Raw genomic sequence first — 16,379 nt, 5'->3', positions numbered from 1 at the left:
AAGGTGTTCAAATGACTGCCTTGTTGAAACAATGTCTTGTGAAAATGCAAGGTTTATTGAATACAAATTCTTATGTTGCATTTCAAGTAGATATTAATTACAGATTAATTAAGGTATTTTACAAATGATATTGTTATGTTCTCTAATGCCCCCCCTTCCTCCTCTTCCTCATTCTCTATACTGTTATCATTTGAATACACATTCATTAGTTGATGGTTAATAAAAAGTACATTAATTACAGAATAATTTAGATAGTTCACAAACATCATTCTTTACGAGAGTTAATCAACCTTTAATATTCCTCCCCCTCCTCCTCTCCCTCATCCCCTATACTGTCTGTGCCCACCTCTTCATAATCCTTCTCCAGCGCTGCCATGTCTTCTCTGGCCTCAGAGAACTCTCCCTCTTCCATGCCCTCTCCCACATACCAGTGCACAAAGGCCCTCTTGGCGTACATCAGGTCAAACTTGTGGTCGAGCCTAGCCCAGGCCTCAGCGATGGCGGTGGTGTTGCTCAGCATGCACACAGCCCTCTGAACCTTGGCCAGGTCTCCTCCAGGCACTACGGTGGGTGGCTGGTAGTTGATACCCACCTTGAAGCCAGTGGGACACCAGTCCACAAACTGGATGGTGCGCTTGGTCTTGATGGTGGCAATGGCGGAGTTGACATCTTTAGGCACAACATCACCACGGTACAGCAGGCAGCAGGCCATGTACTTGCCGTGTCGAGGATCACACTTCACCATCTGATTGGCTGGCTCGAAGCAGGCATTAGTGATCTCAGCCACAGACAGCTGCTCATGGTAGGCCTTCTCAGCAGAGATGACTGGGGCATAGGTGGCCAGAGGGAAGTGGATACGGGGGTAGGGCACCAAGTTGGTTTGGAACTCTGTCAGGTCCACATTCAAGGCTCCGTCAAAGCGAAGGGAGGCGGTGATGGAGGAGACAATCTGGCCAATGAGCCTGTTGAGGTTGGTGTAGGTGGGGCGCTCAATGTCCAGGTTTCTGCGGCAGATATCATAGATGGCTTCATTGTCCACCATGAAGGCACAGTCAGAGTGCTCCAGGGTGGTGTGGGTGGTCAGGATGGAGTTGTAAGGCTCCACCACAGCAGTGGACACCTGGGGAGCTGGATAGATGGCAAACTCAAGCTTGGACTTCTTTCCGTAGTCGACTGAAAGGCGTTCCATCAGCAGGGAGGTGAAACCAGAACCAGTGCCTCCACCAAAGGAGTGGAAGATGAGGAAACCTTGGAGCCCAGTGCACTGGTCAGCCTGAATAAAACAGAGGAGCGTGTTAATAGGAGAGGCCCTTGTTTGTCATCATATTCATGTTTGAATAGAGGAAAGAAGTAACAGCACCTAGAATTATCTTACCAGTTTGCGAGTCCTGTCAAGCACCAGGTCGATGATCTCCTTGCCGATGGTGTAATGGCCACGGGCATAGTTGTTCGCAGCATCCTCCTTACCTGTGATCAGCTGCTCAGGGTGGAACAGCTGACGATAGGTCCCAGTTCGCACCTCATCTGTAGGGAGACATTTATTGATTATACAACTGATGACTTTTAAATCTAATGGCAGTTGAATTCAACCAATGGTTAAAAGCTTGTTGTTACCGATGACGGTGGGCTCCAGGTCCACGAAGACTGCACGAGGTACGTGTTTTCCAGCCCCAGTCTCACTGAAGAAGGTGTTGAAGGAGTCGTCTCCTCCTCCGATGGTCTTATCGCTGGGCATCTGCCCATCAGGCTGGATCCCATGCTCCAGGCAGTACAGCTCCCAGCATGCGTTACCAATCTGAGCTCCAGCTTGGCCAACATGGATGGAGATGCATTCACGCTTTAGAAAGAAAGGCAAAACGTTTTGAAAACCTTTCAAGCAAGCTGCTTTGAATTGAGTCATATACATTAGCTTTCCTCCCTGTGTAGTATTGTGGTATTAAGCTACTCTAGGAGCAACATCATATTAATGTGTTGTTACATAGTAATTAGATAATTGCATACTACAGTATATTGAGTTCAGGGTTGAGCAGTTTGTGCTATTACACCTTATTCCACTTGTGTAATAACACAAACCACTTAACTCCATTACTATGCAATTGAATAGCAATTATTAATGCACTATGTAACAGCATCATGTCAATACAATGTTGGTCTGAGTAATCACAGAGTTACAGTATTGATATGGGGGCCACATTGCAAAGTATGACCTGAATTTCTAACCATATTCACTGTGGCATGTTGTTAGGGTTTCTTTTACAATGAACATAATTAAATAGTTATATTGATCACAAAAGCAAAGCTAACCTGAAAATGTCTGAAATTCATTAATTTTAAGAATCATAAAGAACATGAATCTTATATTTAACTTTTATATGCACAAAATCATTATATTTATAAATGTTTCTCACCATGTTTGATTCTCTTGTATCGGTTGGTCAGAGTTTGGATGTTGTGTCAGTTAGAAGTACAGGGAGCTGCTTTATAGCCACACAATATTGCTAGGCAACAGCTGTGCATGTTGTGGTAATCGGAGAACTTGGATAAACTGACACCATCTTAGATTATTAACTGAAAGATAGGGATGAGAACAAAGAGTAAATGCATTGCTATGCTACACTGCACGGACCCAAGGAATGGTGGCATGCCTTCTGTTAGACAGATGGGTTACCACCAACAAAGAACCTCAATAGCAGTGAAATACAACCCATATTTACGATATGTTTGTTCACTTTGCTTCCATCACTGAATTGTTAGGTTTCAATGTAATCTTAAGACTGCTCTAATACTTGTAATACATTTTGAGATTAAACATTTATTTCATCATATGAATAGATAGTGGCTTTTGTTTTACAGTAGTTTATGTTCCTATTCAGATTGTTATTGATGCATTTATTTTAAAGGATTGTGTTCAAATTGACTGCGCAAACTCAACAAATGCAAAGGATCCATTTTCTTGAGGCCATTGCCCTGAGGAAAGAAAATGGATGCCTCCCCAGGGTGACCTGAATGGGCTATTGTTACAGGAGATCATTGTTATGTCACCATGGCAGTTGAGATTAGTTTGCAATGCAAATGTACCCCTTGGTGGACGAGCACCTGGAGGATAGCTTAGGTGACAGTGTGTAACAGAACGCTGAAGTAGATCTCTGTGGTCTACAAAGTTAAAGGAAGTATTTACGTACCAAGGTTTCCTTCCTTTCAAAAGATAAACTTTTATCAATTTTGATCATTAACACTACAGAATGTTAGCCTAGCATGTCTGTGATAAGAGACTTACCACAAGTCTTATCAAGTTTTATGATTAATTCAGTCAAATGCACGCCTCCCAATCAGCATTTGGTTTGCTTTTGTGTACGATCATAACAATTGTGGTCGTAACACTGCTTTTGTGTTTGCTGTCAAAATACTGAACCAACGGTACAAGCCCTGTAGCTGTTATCGTGTTTGACGGTAACCATAGATACTCGGTGAGGAACAGCCGGTATTCACCATGTGAGGAATGACAGAACATGGATCTCATCTGGTTGTCTTAGTTACATAATCTTTTCTCGAGTAGTACGCTGTTTACAACTGGCTGTCAGCCGAGGATGCCGGCTTGTTCCCTGGGAAAGGAGACCTCTGAGTTGGCAGGCGGGCGACCGTGTGCTGACCTTTACAGACAAAGTGGTGTGTTCATAGCACTCAACAGCCTTAACAAAACAGCCTACCACATCTGGGGGAGACAGGAGAATAGCTGAGGAGAGATGGAGTGCACACCATTAGTTGCTGTGTGTGGTGGTTGATGGAGAATTGTCTTTCCACATTCATCATCATGTGATAGATACGACTGACTCGCTTTGAAGCAGAACTTCTCACCACAAGAATAGCTCTAGAATGAGACCGAAGACCTGAAGGGGTATATGCTGAAAGAGGTTTTAAGCAAGCACTACACAAATGAATGGAGGGCATTGACATGGCTTTTTTATTTCGTATTTCTTTCACACAAAAAAGGTGTTACGCCATTTCAAATGCAGATTTAGAATTGTCACTCATGTATCCAATGACAGTTAACAGTCGTTCATGTGGTTACAACACACAGTTAACAGTTGTTCATGTGGTTACAACACACAGTTAACAGTTGTTCATGTGCTTAAAACACTAAACATTCATGGTCTTCACATCTTTCGACCCTTAGTACTCTTCTCCCTCCTCCTCTCCCTCGTCCCCTACACTGTCTGTGCCCACCTCTTCATAATCCTTCTCCAGCGCTGCCATGTCTTCTCTGGCCTCAGAGAACTCTCCCTCTTCCATGCCCTCTCCCACATACCAGTGCACAAAGGCCCTCTTGGCGTACATCAGGTCAAACTTGTGGTCGAGCCTAGCCCAGGCCTCAGCGATGGCGGTGGTGTTGCTCAGCATGCACACAGCCCTCTGAACCTTGGCCAGGTCTCCTCCAGGCACTACGGTGGGTGGCTGGTAGTTGATACCCACCTTGAAGCCAGTGGGACACCAGTCCACAAACTGGATGGTGCGCTTGGTCTTGATGGTGGCAATGGCGGAGTTGACATCTTTAGGCACAACATCACCACGGTACAGCAGGCAGCAGGCCATGTACTTGCCGTGTCGAGGATCACACTTCACCATCTGATTGGCTGGCTCGAAGCAGGCATTAGTAATCTCAGCCACAGACAACTGCTCATGGTAGGCCTTCTCAGCAGAGATGACTGGAGCATAAGTGGCCAGAGGGAAGTGGATACGGGGGTAGGGCACCAAGTTGGTTTGGAACTCTGTCAGGTCAACATTCAAGGCTCCGTCAAAGCGAAGGGAGGCGGTGATGGAGGAGACAATCTGGCCAATGAGCCTGTTGAGGTTGGTGTAGGTGGGGCGGTCAATGTCCAGGTTTCTGCGGCAGATATCATAGATGGCTTCATTGTCCACCATGAAGGCACAGTCAGAGTGCTCCAGGGTGGTGTGGGTGGTCAGGATGGAGTTGTAAGGCTCCACCACAGCAGTGGACACCTGGGGAGCTGGATAGATGGCAAACTCAAGCTTGGACTTCTTTCCGTAGTCGACTGAGAGGCGTTCCATCAGCAGGGAGGTGAAACCAGAACCAGTGCCTCCACCAAAGGAGTGGAAGATGAGGAAACCTTGGAGCCCAGTGCACTGGTCAGCCTGAATAAAACAGAGGAGCGTGTTAATAGGAGAGGCCCTTGTTTTTCATCATATTCATGTTTGAACAGAGGAAAGAAGTACAATTACATGAGTAACAGCACCTAGAATTATCTTACCAGTTTGCGAGTCCTGTCAAGCACCAGGTCGATGATCTCCTTGCCGATGGTGTAATGGCCACGGGCATAGTTGTTCGCAGCATCCTCCTTGCCTGTGATCAACTGCTCAGGGTGGAACAGCTGACGATAGGTCCCAGTTCGCACCTCATCTGTAGGGAGACATTTATTGATTATACAACTGATGACTTTTAAATCTAATGGCAGTTGAATTCAACCAATGGTTAAAAGCTTGTCGTTACCGATGACGGTGGGCTCCAGGTCCACGAAGACTGCACGAGGTACGTGTTTTCCAGCCCCAGTCTCACTGAAGAAGGTGTTGAAGGAGTCGTCTCCTCCTCCGATGGTCTTATCGCTGGGCATCTGCCCATCAGGCTGGATCCCATGCTCCAGGCAGTACAGCTCCCAGCATGCATTGCCCATCTGGACTCCGGCTTGGCCGACATGGACAGAGATGCATTCACGCTTGAAAGAGGGATAGGACAGAAAATAACATATTAAGCTTTGGGAAAAACACAACTGCAAGGTGAATCAGTTTAGATATAGAGCAAGTAATTAAACAACCTGAATGATGAGAACAATGTTTCTCTTAAAATTAGTGAAATAAATATATTTTTTCTTTTTTACAGAATTGTATTAATTGTCAAACAAACAGACTGCATTCAGTACATTTTCTTGCAATCCACAGAGAAAATACAAAAAATGTAATGAAATACAAATGGACACATATCAACCATATCAGGATTCTTTTTTTTTAATGAAATTATTCATTTCTATCCACTCCATATAGGATTCTGTCAAGGCATGGAAACAAAAAGCAGTTCAGTGTAAAAAAAAAAGCATAGCATTTAAAAGCTTACCATTATTGCAGTTTCTTCAGGCTGATGTTAGGGATCTGCTTGAGAAATCTTCGGTGTGTGTCTCTGTGGCAGTTCTTCTGTATTTATAGAGCTGGTGGACACCTTGGCAACACACTTTGTTGTTGGTAACAAAGGGGTTAACTCTGCTTGTATGATCCAGGCTCTGCCTGTGAAGAGGGAAGCCAATAATTGGGCACACAGTGCAAACAAGCCGGTCACACATCAATAACCGCTCGACATCCACAAAGATAATGTGTAACCTGACTGACCAATAAGCCACACCTTATGTGGGACAAAAGGTTGCCTAGGGGACGTCCGTTAGATCTTTTAACATCAGAGAGCAAACCATGCTACAACAATTGTTTTGAGAACAACATACCCTGTTAGTGGGGATATCACAGCCTCGTTAAAGAGGGAATATTTTGCTTTGTTAGAATCCCTTCCCCCTTAGCTCTGTTGACTGAACCATTGTTGTCGTAAGGCGCCACCTCCCCCTCCCTCCTCTTGTCCCAGGCGGCCTAGCAGGGTTCTGTTGTGTTTAATGCCTGGTTGAGAGTATCCTGTGGTAACGGCAACAGCCTAGGTAACGGCCGCACCATTGCGACCCTCTCATTTAAGCAGCTATTGTTGGCATGGTTTTGTGGAACATAGGATTAACGCAGGAAACTATCTACCTCCTGTATTCAGTATAGTGTCATTAATTGCGTATAAATTATTTGAAGTTTCATAGATGCTAGGCAATCTTTCTTGTGTTGGCGCAATGTTCAAATTGTTTATTTTTATTTGTTTATCTATTTCATATCATGAAAGAATACTTAAACTGCAATGAACATTTCTAGTGAAGGACTACATATGTATATATGTTTTCTGTTGTATGCTCCTGCTAACAGAATACATTCTAACTACCTAAATAACTTCTGGCCAATTTCCAATCTCCCCTTTCTCTCCAAAATACTGGGACGTGTAACTCTAATCCCGACTGGACTCGAACAACCTGCGTGCACCTTTTCAATCTGGTATTCCGTTAAAGGGACAATTCACCATTTTAAAACCTCATATTCATTATTTCCAGCATCACACCCTATGTGTCCTACATGTGAAAATAAGGATTTTTTTTTTTTAACGTTCTGTAGTCTGAAAGATGAGAGAAAGGGGAAATTACCCCCTATGATGTCATTGGGGGTAAAAAAAAAAATTCACTCAGTAATTTTGAGAAATTACAACAAGTTTCAAGCCAGGGGGAGTGTGTTTGTGGCAGTAGTTTTTTTTTTTTAACCTTTGCTCGTTATCTTTTTGACTACAAGATTTCGAAAATCGCAATTTGCACATATGTAGACAGTGGTATGGTGCTGAAGATAATGCATATTAGGTAAAAAAATAAATAATAATAATAATAATAATAATAATAATTTTAAAAAGTGAAGTGTCCCTTTATGCACAGAGACTGTACTTAACAAAATCACCAATGATCTCCTTTGTGCAGCTGGCTTATGGCTAACCATCCTCATCCACCTCGACCTTTTGACAGTCTCCTACTGTTACTGGACGGCTGAATTATTTTGATTTTAATTTAATCGTACTTCTTGCAAGCTCTTCGACAGAACACAGTTTGTCGAGTAAAACACAAAAGCACTAGTCTGGACATGCTGCAGTTCCACATGATGTCAGCAAGGGGGCAGGATATCCACTCCTTTGTTATGCTCCAATATGGCCGTTATGCCGACGACACTATCATCCAAACCCACTGCGCCCCTCCCCCACTATCATCAACCTAAATTATATTAAGACCTGGATGACCAAAAAGGTCCTCAAAACATGAAGTCATGCTCGTACAAATCAGCTCTTTTAAAATCCAACAAGTTCAATGTCTCCAATGATGATTTCCTTGTCCCCTCCAACCCAGTCGGATCATAATGGATAAGCGCCTCTTATTTGAGCCCTATATCAAACATATAAGCCTACTGCTTTTTTCCCCCTCCGAAACATCAGATTCCTACCCTCACTAGCTCTCCGTTCTCAGTGCGTTCAGATGTTGATAGCAACATCTAAGAGTTGGAACAACGCAGCAATACTAGTTTACGCCTTTGTCACCTCCCGTCTTCCCGTCACTACTGAAATGTAGCCCAGTACAGCATCTTCTCTGGATTACCTCGCTCCTCAATAAACTACAACTCATCCAAAACTGCTGCCAGAATTCTGACGTTCCCTAAAACAAGCAATCACATCACATCACACAACCATTATCATGGTGCTGCACTGGCTACAGTCTGTTCAATCCCGCATCTTCAAAAACCCTCCTACTCACCCTACAATTGTCTTCAGCGACTGGCACCCCTCTATCTCTCGGTCCTACAGAACTACACCCCATCACGTACATCGCGTTCCTCCTCCTCTGTGGCCCCCACCCTTGCGCCCGCGCCGCACCAAGACTGGTACTCTCTTCCACACACACCAGAAGCGCAGGTCGTTCAAAATCCAACTCAAAACGCACGTATTCAGGCTTGCTTTTTAGCTAGCCCAGTATTTTAAGCTGTATTGGTTCTCCACCCTGTTATATCTCCACCCTTTTTATTTGTATTTTCTGTAGAAGGCTGTTTTCCAGTCTTTGATTTTATACATTTGTGTTTTATCTCCTGTTTTACTTCATTCTTTTTTTTTTCTTTTTTTTTTAAATGTAAAATGACCTTGGATGTTTTGAAAGACGCTCATGAAATACAATTTATTATGATGTACTATTTTTATATTCGCCCCAGAGCCATCAAGTGATTGAAGTCAATAGAGAAAATAGGACTGGGAAGGTTCTGAAATTGGCAGCTATTCAAATACTGTGCAAAATTCTGTCAAGTCACCCAAATCACTCCACTCTGCCATCTGGTGTTACAATAAGGAGACTCCAAGAGAAGGAGAAGTTGTGTTTTCTGTTTTTGTCCTGTGAAGTTACTGTAGAACTCATTGGCACAACATCAACTACACGACCAGTGACCATCGCGCCACTTTGAGTTTGTTATCACTGGACTCTGAACTAATCATTAAAGGCCTCACTTTCAGATGACATGACACCAGGAGTAAAGTTCCTTTCTAGTATCTTCAGCCATAGGTTCATCTTTCCCAAATGCAATACAGAAAGTTTAGACACTCCTTCTTACCGACAGCTAGCCTATTATATTTCTGTACTCCCATGATGCCCTGACCTTTGTTTATTGGCTGACATCATTTTCCGACTTGTGTATGTTGATTCGGATCAGGTATAATACAGTATGGCCTGTATGCTACCTTGCTATAAGATGTTTGCGGAATATTATGATGTTATTGTTATTATCTGTTGTTGTCTGGCAACTGAATTTCCCTGCAGGGATTAATAACGTTTTTTCTAATATGATCTAATAAAGCAGGATAAATAAAGAACAGTGTTCGGTGTTGAGTTAGTCTTTAATGTTACAGAGAGGATTGCTGGTTACAGGCTTGATCAGACATGCCCTCAACTAACAGACAATACATTAGTAACATTTGTTCAGTGTGTTCCGATTTAGATATTTTTTTTTAGCAACATCTAAGAGTTGAACACATCTGCTTGCCTCATTTGACTTGAGTTTAACTTTGGTTTTCAGCAGGACACAAAATGGGCATTGGTATAACTGGGCTTGGGGCTATGGATAATTTAATACGCTGACAGACTTAATTGTTTAACTCCATCACTTCTTTAACCAGAACTTAAGTTTCAAAGCCTTGTTGAACATGTTTTTCATTACTCATGCTGCTGCAATCGAATCACCCTCCAGCCGTCAACCAACACATTCCATCACCGATAGATATGTGAGGATATTATGATCTCGACCATGATGAGTAAAGAGAGGATTATTAATCATCAAGCTTCACTACTTGTAGAGTGAGGCCCAAACCTGAGTTGTACTGAGGCCGATACCACAGAGAGCATGTTCATGCCATGCCTTGTGCTCCAGTGGTGAAACAGTCTGTCAGAGAAAGGCTGTCAACAGTCAGGTGTCCAGGAATCCTTTTCACAGTAAAAGGACTGATACAAAAATATAACAGTTCTAAATAGCACATTGGTTTGTGTGTACCCTGACCACTGTCCCAATCACTTGTGTTTCTGGGGGACAACAGGCTAGTTTGTCTTGTTTTTTTTTGCTTTCTCTACTACTGCTTTGGAGAGAGAGGAGAACAGAAGTGTAGAAAGAGACAGAGGCAGGAGGAAAACATTCATCTCGTCTAGAGAGAGCTGCTGACTCAAGAGGCCAGTGAAACAGTAAACAGGCCACATAAGGTCACATGGTTTCAGAACAGGAACTGTCTTTTTTTTTGCATTTCTTAGGTGCAAAAAGTTTCAGTGAATATGATTTGAGTTGTCACCGTCAATAATAATGCATGCAGCCAGACCCACAGAAGTAGGGGATGATGAGAGCAGTCGAGTGGAGTATCCCTTTCATGTGACCAACAGCAAATGTGCTTGCATTACTCTCACTCCTCTGGATGTGAGCAGGCCTGTCCGTCCGTCTGTCTGTCTGTCTGTATATAACTCAAAGTCAGTGCCTCATACACAACCACCAAATGCCTGTCTATCTCTGTCTCAGATCACTCTCTGATATTACTTCCCACACATGTGAAAGAAATAGGAACCCAGGGACGAAAGCTACATGTTGTTAAGCCCCAACTTCAACATGTCCAAACAAAAATAATAATAAAGAAAAAGTCAACCCCAATGTTCCCTATCATGACATTTGAAATCCCAGCAAACGTAGGGGAGATACCAACGTTGAGAAGACATCAGCCTTAGCCGGTGCGCCCCAAGAAGTGAAGGGCTGAGAGCTCATACCAGAGCAGTTCCACATCTCTGTCTACGTGTATGACATGTTGTTACAAAGTAAACGACTATATGATAAAACAATCATGCAACTGGCAAATTCCTAAAACTTATTTTACCTGACATGTCTTGTGTTTAAGCAGTCTTACATTCGTACAATACATCCAAGAGTTCATTCCCTTTTTTTTTTTTTGTGTTTTTTTTCTCTTTGTGACTAGCATACTCTAGTTGTTTTCAATGACCACATTAGCAGAGCAAAAACATAAATAAGATAAAGTCAAATGCTATAAATCAAAACAAAAACGTGCTGATCAGCTACAATGTTGGGGTGCTCTAAAACATCCCCAGGTGATAAGTTGTCCTCCTTTCTTTCACTCTTGACTCCAGGGCCAGGTGGGACAGTGAGGGGTAATAGGTGAGGGGGTGGGGGGGTGGGGGGGGGGGCAGGTGCCATGAAACTTGGGGGCTAGACAATATGCAGTGCAGTACCTTTTCATTGAATCAAAATCAAATCATTACATTAAATGATAAATGTTATATCCAGTTACCTCTAATCTCTGTTCACATATGTGTAATGACTGATTCACTGGCACTGTTCACACTCTTCATGACTCATCCTGATCTCTAGCCACACCCCATGAGGTGTAAATGCACACAAATCATGAACAGAACCATAAAGTTACCCCTGTGCTGTATTTCAATTAACAATGCTCAATTCTAATCAGGTTATACCAGCACATATGATATATATATATATATATATCGGTCAAGGATGGTCATGATGTTTTGAGGTTTTCGATGAAGCTTCTTTTGGATCTTTCCTGGCAGACATCCCTTGATGTGGGACGGAGGAGTTGGGGGGGAAAGGGAGTGCAGGTTGAACTGGATGGTCGGCTCACAACCTCTGAGTAAAGTTCTCAGGGAAAACCCCCTTGGCTGAGAGATCTTTGTTCTCCAGCCAATGAGATTCCTTCACCCCCACGAGCCAGCCTTCATCCTGCACACACAGACAGCAATAATCATGAGAGGGTTAAACTCTGCAATGGGGAGATAGTAGAGTTATCTAACTGGGGGAAGCATATGGATGACTACTAACCTGTTCATCAGGGCTGTCATTGGCCACAACCAGCACAATGTCACCAGCCTTCATCTCCAGCTCATCTCCATCAGTGGCTGCATAGTCGTGCATCACTTTGACCTGGGACCATCACACAGATACGGTTGTCACACCGGAACTCAACCAACAGTATTGTGTCTCACCTTGTCTCAGTGGTTGACTAAAGAATCGGAACTTACCTTGAAGATGAATCCTGTGGGTAGCTCTGCCCCCTCAGAGGAACCATTGGTCACGGCATTCTGAGTTTGGAAAAGAGCATATCAAACACTATTACTGTCACGCAACACTGTATAGAGACAGACTCATGACCATGTGATGTGTGTACTGCATGTGGCCCTTACTGGATCTTGAAATACGGCAGACGATGACAAATTCTGAGTCGGTTACTTACGGATTCAGCCTCGGCAGCGTCCGCCTCAGCCCCCGCTGTGTCAGTCTGAGGGAGAGGAAGAGCGGAGTGAGAATTCCCTTCAAACACGTACCCACCCCCCACAGTGGAGTAGACAAAAGATGTTTTGATACATGCAGAGTGCACACACTTCACATGTACACACTGACTACACACACATCCACTCCCTGGGGACTCCCTATCAACATGTACTGTACCACCATCTGATAGCCACAACGTACCATCTACAGATCCTAAAGATGGGAGACTGAAACTCGATCAACCTCCTGAGAGACGGAGCTATGGAACGTGCCGGGTGTTTTCGCTGGGTCATCCCAGTCCGTGGTCAACTCACAGCCGTCCGTCCTAATGTTTCTGAAGCCTTGGTCTCCCATCACTACCGTCGGCCCCTATTGCACAGCCTCCACTACTCCCTCCTTCCCCACTCACTCACGCTCTGCAGCTCCTGCCTATCCCAATCTGGGCGCTGCTCAGAGTCAGCACAGCCTGTCTGCCCATCTGCAGCTGCCTCCTCTGCACACCCAGCCTGCGTCCCCCCCATCGTCCCCGCCTGCCTGCCTGCCCAGCCAGGTCTGTGACCTGCTCCTTCTTCAAACCTGCCTGGGCTTCGTCATCGTCCCAGCCACCCTCAGACTGTGCTGACTGGCCTCCATCCTCATCCCAGCCCGGCTGAGTATATGACTGGGCAGCAGCAGTTTCTTCATCATCCTGGGCAGTCAGGGTTCCTTCACCGTCCCAGCTGGGCTGATCATATGACTGGGTCTCCTGATCGTCGTACTGCTGGGGCTCCTCTGCTGCAGGGGTGTGCTCAGACTAAGGAGGGAGGGGTTGCGGGGCGAAGCGGTACGACGTGGGGGTATCGAAAGGAGCAAGTACGGCAACATTGACATTGGGCCAAAGGGTATGTTTGGGAGTCACAAACCAGGGTTCAAGGGTCAGGGGTTAAAAGGGGACATGAGAGATAAGGGTGAGTGCTGATGGAGACCTTGATCCAAGGAGTAGCATACGGTAGTCTCTCTTCAAGCTTTGTCATGGCTGGTTAATCCTCCATATGTCACCTCTCCTCCTTACAGTGACCAAGCCCATAGGCAGTAAGTTGGAGGAAGGACCAAAGATTGACTGTGTGTGCTTGTAATATACAGCTTGCTTTTTACATTCACTGAACATTGTTCTTTATGTCTGGGCTTTTTAACACTCCATATCTGCCGCTGTTAAACCAGCTAACATCAATTAAACATTCTGAATATTCTGAATATAGCTGACAGTTCAAAAGGGCTGGCCGGAGACCGCTATCTGACATAGTAGGGGTGTATATATTTATATTGTAGATATTTCAAGAGAGCAGGGACTTAAGTCCAGGACATGCTTACCTCCCATGAGTCCCACGATGGCGCCTTCCGTGAGGCAATAAGAGATGAGAAATCAGGTGATCAGGTGACTACTAAGAGAGCAGGGGTGTGTCTCACCATGGCAATACTCAAATCCACAAACTACACCAAGACCTTTTATAAACATCACAACCACCTTTCACCTACCAGACATAAACATTCCAGATCATATCCACGAATTGTTGTCATTTATTCCAGTGAACATCATCATCATTGAATGGGTCAATTTATCTTCTTTGAATTCTCATTTGTGACATGTAAACGGTGGTAAGGAAGGTGGAGGTTGCCTCGTGGAGATAGACTAACAAAAGGGTAAGATCGTAGACGGATGGAGGGGGTGAGGTGATGGATGGAGAAGAAAGGAAAGAAAATCTGAAAAGCAGGGGAAATAAGACCCTCCTAGGGTTAGGGTTAGGCCCTAGGGTTAGAAATAAGACCCTCCTAGGCCCAACGCGAAGAGCCAGTGTTGATACCGAGGGTGAAGACAGGTAAGGAGGGGTTGAGGGAGGGAGGGGCATGGTGGCATCCTCTGACCTGCTGTGGTGGTGAGGTAGTTGTGTTTACGTCAGACACCATGTCGTCCTGACTCAGTTCTGGAGTCGATGTGACTCTAGCCGGCGGGCGTACTGGAGGGGGTTCAGGCCTTAACTGGAGGGTCCACGAGTGTTTGGACAAACACACACACACACACACACACACACACACACACACACACACACACACACACACACACACACACACACACACACACACACACACACACACACACACACATGCAATGGTAGTGTAGGAGGCAGAGACAAAGCACACAGGTTAGTGAAACACACCGGCTCACTAATAAGGTTACTGGTCTCTCATTCTGATTTTAATGGATCTATGAGGGAGGACACACACTTCTAATGCCCTGATGGAGATAAACTCTCCGTGACATCATGTCCTGCGTTTCATCTCACACTTTGAAATCATGAATGTCTGTGGTTTCCCTAAGAGAGCATCAGTGGTTCCATTGACAGTTTGGAAGAGGATATAGTGGATATATTGCGTCAGTGTGTGATTGTACCGTCCTTGTAATATCCTTTCCTATTCACCAACCTTTTCAAAGCTTCCTGGGAACAGACCTCAAACTCGCTCTAGACCTCTCATACTCAAACACACACAGTTCTGACATCATTCAACAAGACACACAAAGACACACATTTCACAGTCACCTGACAAGACCAACAACACACAGAGACAGTCTAGCATGCCTCCCCCTGTCTGAGGGGACTTTACCTTGGCTGCAGTATCAGGGGTTACGCTGTGGTTGGCTCCATCACTATGTGTGTGTGAGAGAGAGAGAGAGAGAGAAAGAAAGAAAGAAAGAAAGAAAGAGAGAGAGAGAGAGAGAGAGAGAGAGAGAGAGAGAGAGAGAGAGAGAGAGAGAGAGAGTTACTGACTGATATCTGCCTCAAGCCATGATGGAGATGCCAGGTGTGTTAGTTCAGTCAACAGTCGGAGTGGAGTGCTCCAACTAGACCACAAGAGGGCAGCAGAGGGCAGAAATGACTGTGCTCCCATGCAGGTCAACTCTATGTACAGCCCCATTTTTTATTGGGAGACTGAGCATGTACCAAACTGGCAGCCTTACAGAGGTAGATGCTTAATACTCCTTAAGTACACTGGCGCAAGCAACAACAAGAACACTGATCCCTGGCTGTTGTGGCATGCAACACTAACTCACAACACGTGTCCTCTCCAAATACATACTGTCATGCAAACGAGTGACTAACCAGCTACACACATGCATCAGGGGAGGCTGGTGGAGGTAGAAATCAGAGGATGGGCTCATTGCAGAGCATGGAATGGAATGAGGAATGGTATCAAACACGTGGTATCAAACACACCGGAATGTGTTATACCATTCCTCATGCATTGCAATGAGCACGCCCGTCCTCTCTGATTTCTGCCTCCACCAGCCTCCCAGCCCCCCCCCCCATGTAAGTGCAAGCATGCAGCACCACTCCATACACAACCTGAACTAGGACAGCTCACATGGCCAGACCAGAGGTCAGAGGTCAGTGTCTAGCAGAGAGTGAGAGACAGACACACACAGCTTGAGGGCAGCCCTGGTCACCCCAGGAAGCATTACCTCTTCTCAGTGGCTCCAGTCTTCCCTCCCAGTTTCCCTCCCTTTCTGTAAGGGTGGCGAGGTCATTTACTCTACAGTATACTTATCCAGTCATTGAACCTTCTCAATACAACGTTTATGAGTTGGCCCTCATTTTCACAAGGATTTACACTATGTAGTTCCTAAGATGTGCAGCAGTACCTGAACCATGTACGGTGTATTTGTAATATGTAAAAGATATATATATAGGTACATATTCAGGTACATTATTTACAGAGGTATATATGCCTCACTCACTTGACCAGCCTCTGCTCATCCAGTTGGGTCATGATGTCACTCAGTTCATGGCTGAGCTGGAAACGGAGAAATATCAAAGTCAGTTAACAAATGAACCGGCTGGTTAATCAGTCAGTCA

General features: G+C 44.8%; 3 protein-coding genes across 3 annotated transcripts in view; all 3 read right to left on the bottom strand.

Moving 5' to 3' along the window:
• Positions 1 to 292: 292 nt before the first annotated feature.
• Positions 293 to 2,435, bottom strand: LOC310812341 (tubulin alpha-1A chain-like; the record flags this gene model as incomplete). The annotated part of the gene is made up of 4 exons (XM_083680853.1): positions 2,409 to 2,435; positions 1,615 to 1,837; positions 1,376 to 1,524; positions 293 to 1,273 (listed from the first exon to the last, which is right to left on the bottom strand). Exons 1-4 carry the CDS (start codon positions 2,409 to 2,411, stop codon positions 293 to 295), a joined length of 1,356 nt encoding a protein of 451 aa, XP_083536979.1. The 5' UTR covers positions 2,412 to 2,435.
• A 1,499-nt stretch (positions 2,436 to 3,934) lies between these two features.
• LOC310812394 (tubulin alpha-1A chain-like) lies at positions 3,935 to 8,482 on the bottom strand. The gene is made up of 5 exons (XM_083680928.1): positions 8,430 to 8,482; positions 6,125 to 6,291; positions 5,507 to 5,729; positions 5,268 to 5,416; positions 3,935 to 5,151 (listed from the first exon to the last, which is right to left on the bottom strand). The coding sequence occupies exons 2-5, from the start codon at positions 6,125 to 6,127 to the stop codon at positions 4,171 to 4,173; spliced, it is 1,356 nt and encodes a 451-aa protein (XP_083537054.1). The 5' UTR covers positions 6,128 to 6,291; positions 8,430 to 8,482; the 3' UTR covers positions 3,935 to 4,170.
• Positions 8,483 to 9,541: 1,059 nt separating this feature from the next.
• bin1b (bridging integrator 1b) overlaps positions 9,542 to 16,379 on the bottom strand; it is a 16,464-nt gene continuing 9,626 nt past the window's right edge. Inside the window, exons 9-16 of the mRNA XM_083679873.1 lie at positions 16,262 to 16,317; positions 15,986 to 16,030; positions 15,130 to 15,172; positions 14,392 to 14,505; positions 12,452 to 12,496; positions 12,240 to 12,299; positions 12,040 to 12,141; positions 9,542 to 11,940 (exon numbers count right to left, since the gene is read on the bottom strand). Of these exons, the coding sequence (XP_083535999.1) occupies positions 11,839 to 11,940; positions 12,040 to 12,141; positions 12,240 to 12,299; positions 12,452 to 12,496; positions 14,392 to 14,505; positions 15,130 to 15,172; positions 15,986 to 16,030; positions 16,262 to 16,317 (567 nt within the window). The 3' untranslated portion in view covers positions 9,542 to 11,838. The remainder of the gene's footprint in view (positions 11,941 to 12,039; positions 12,142 to 12,239; positions 12,300 to 12,451; positions 12,497 to 14,391; positions 14,506 to 15,129; positions 15,173 to 15,985; positions 16,031 to 16,261; positions 16,318 to 16,379) is intronic.

The sequence above is a fragment of the Argentina silus genome (genome assembly GCF_951799395.1).
Source record: "Argentina silus genome assembly, chromosome: 11".
NCBI lineage: Eukaryota > Metazoa > Chordata > Actinopteri > Argentiniformes > Argentinidae > Argentina > Argentina silus.
The sequence above is the reverse complement of the archived record's forward strand: the minus strand, read 5'-3'. Positions and strand labels throughout refer to the sequence as shown.

Bases quoted from the DNA above. Each gene is read 5' to 3' on its own strand.
- LOC310812394 (XM_083680928.1), bottom strand. The intron at 5,417-5,506 runs GTAACGACAAGC...GTCTCCCTACAG, and splicing joins CCTGGAGCCCACCGTCATCG to ATGAGGTGCGAACTGGGACC. The intron at 5,152-5,267 runs GTAAGATAATTC...TGTTTTATTCAG, and splicing joins TTGACAGGACTCGCAAACTG to GCTGACCAGTGCACTGGGCT.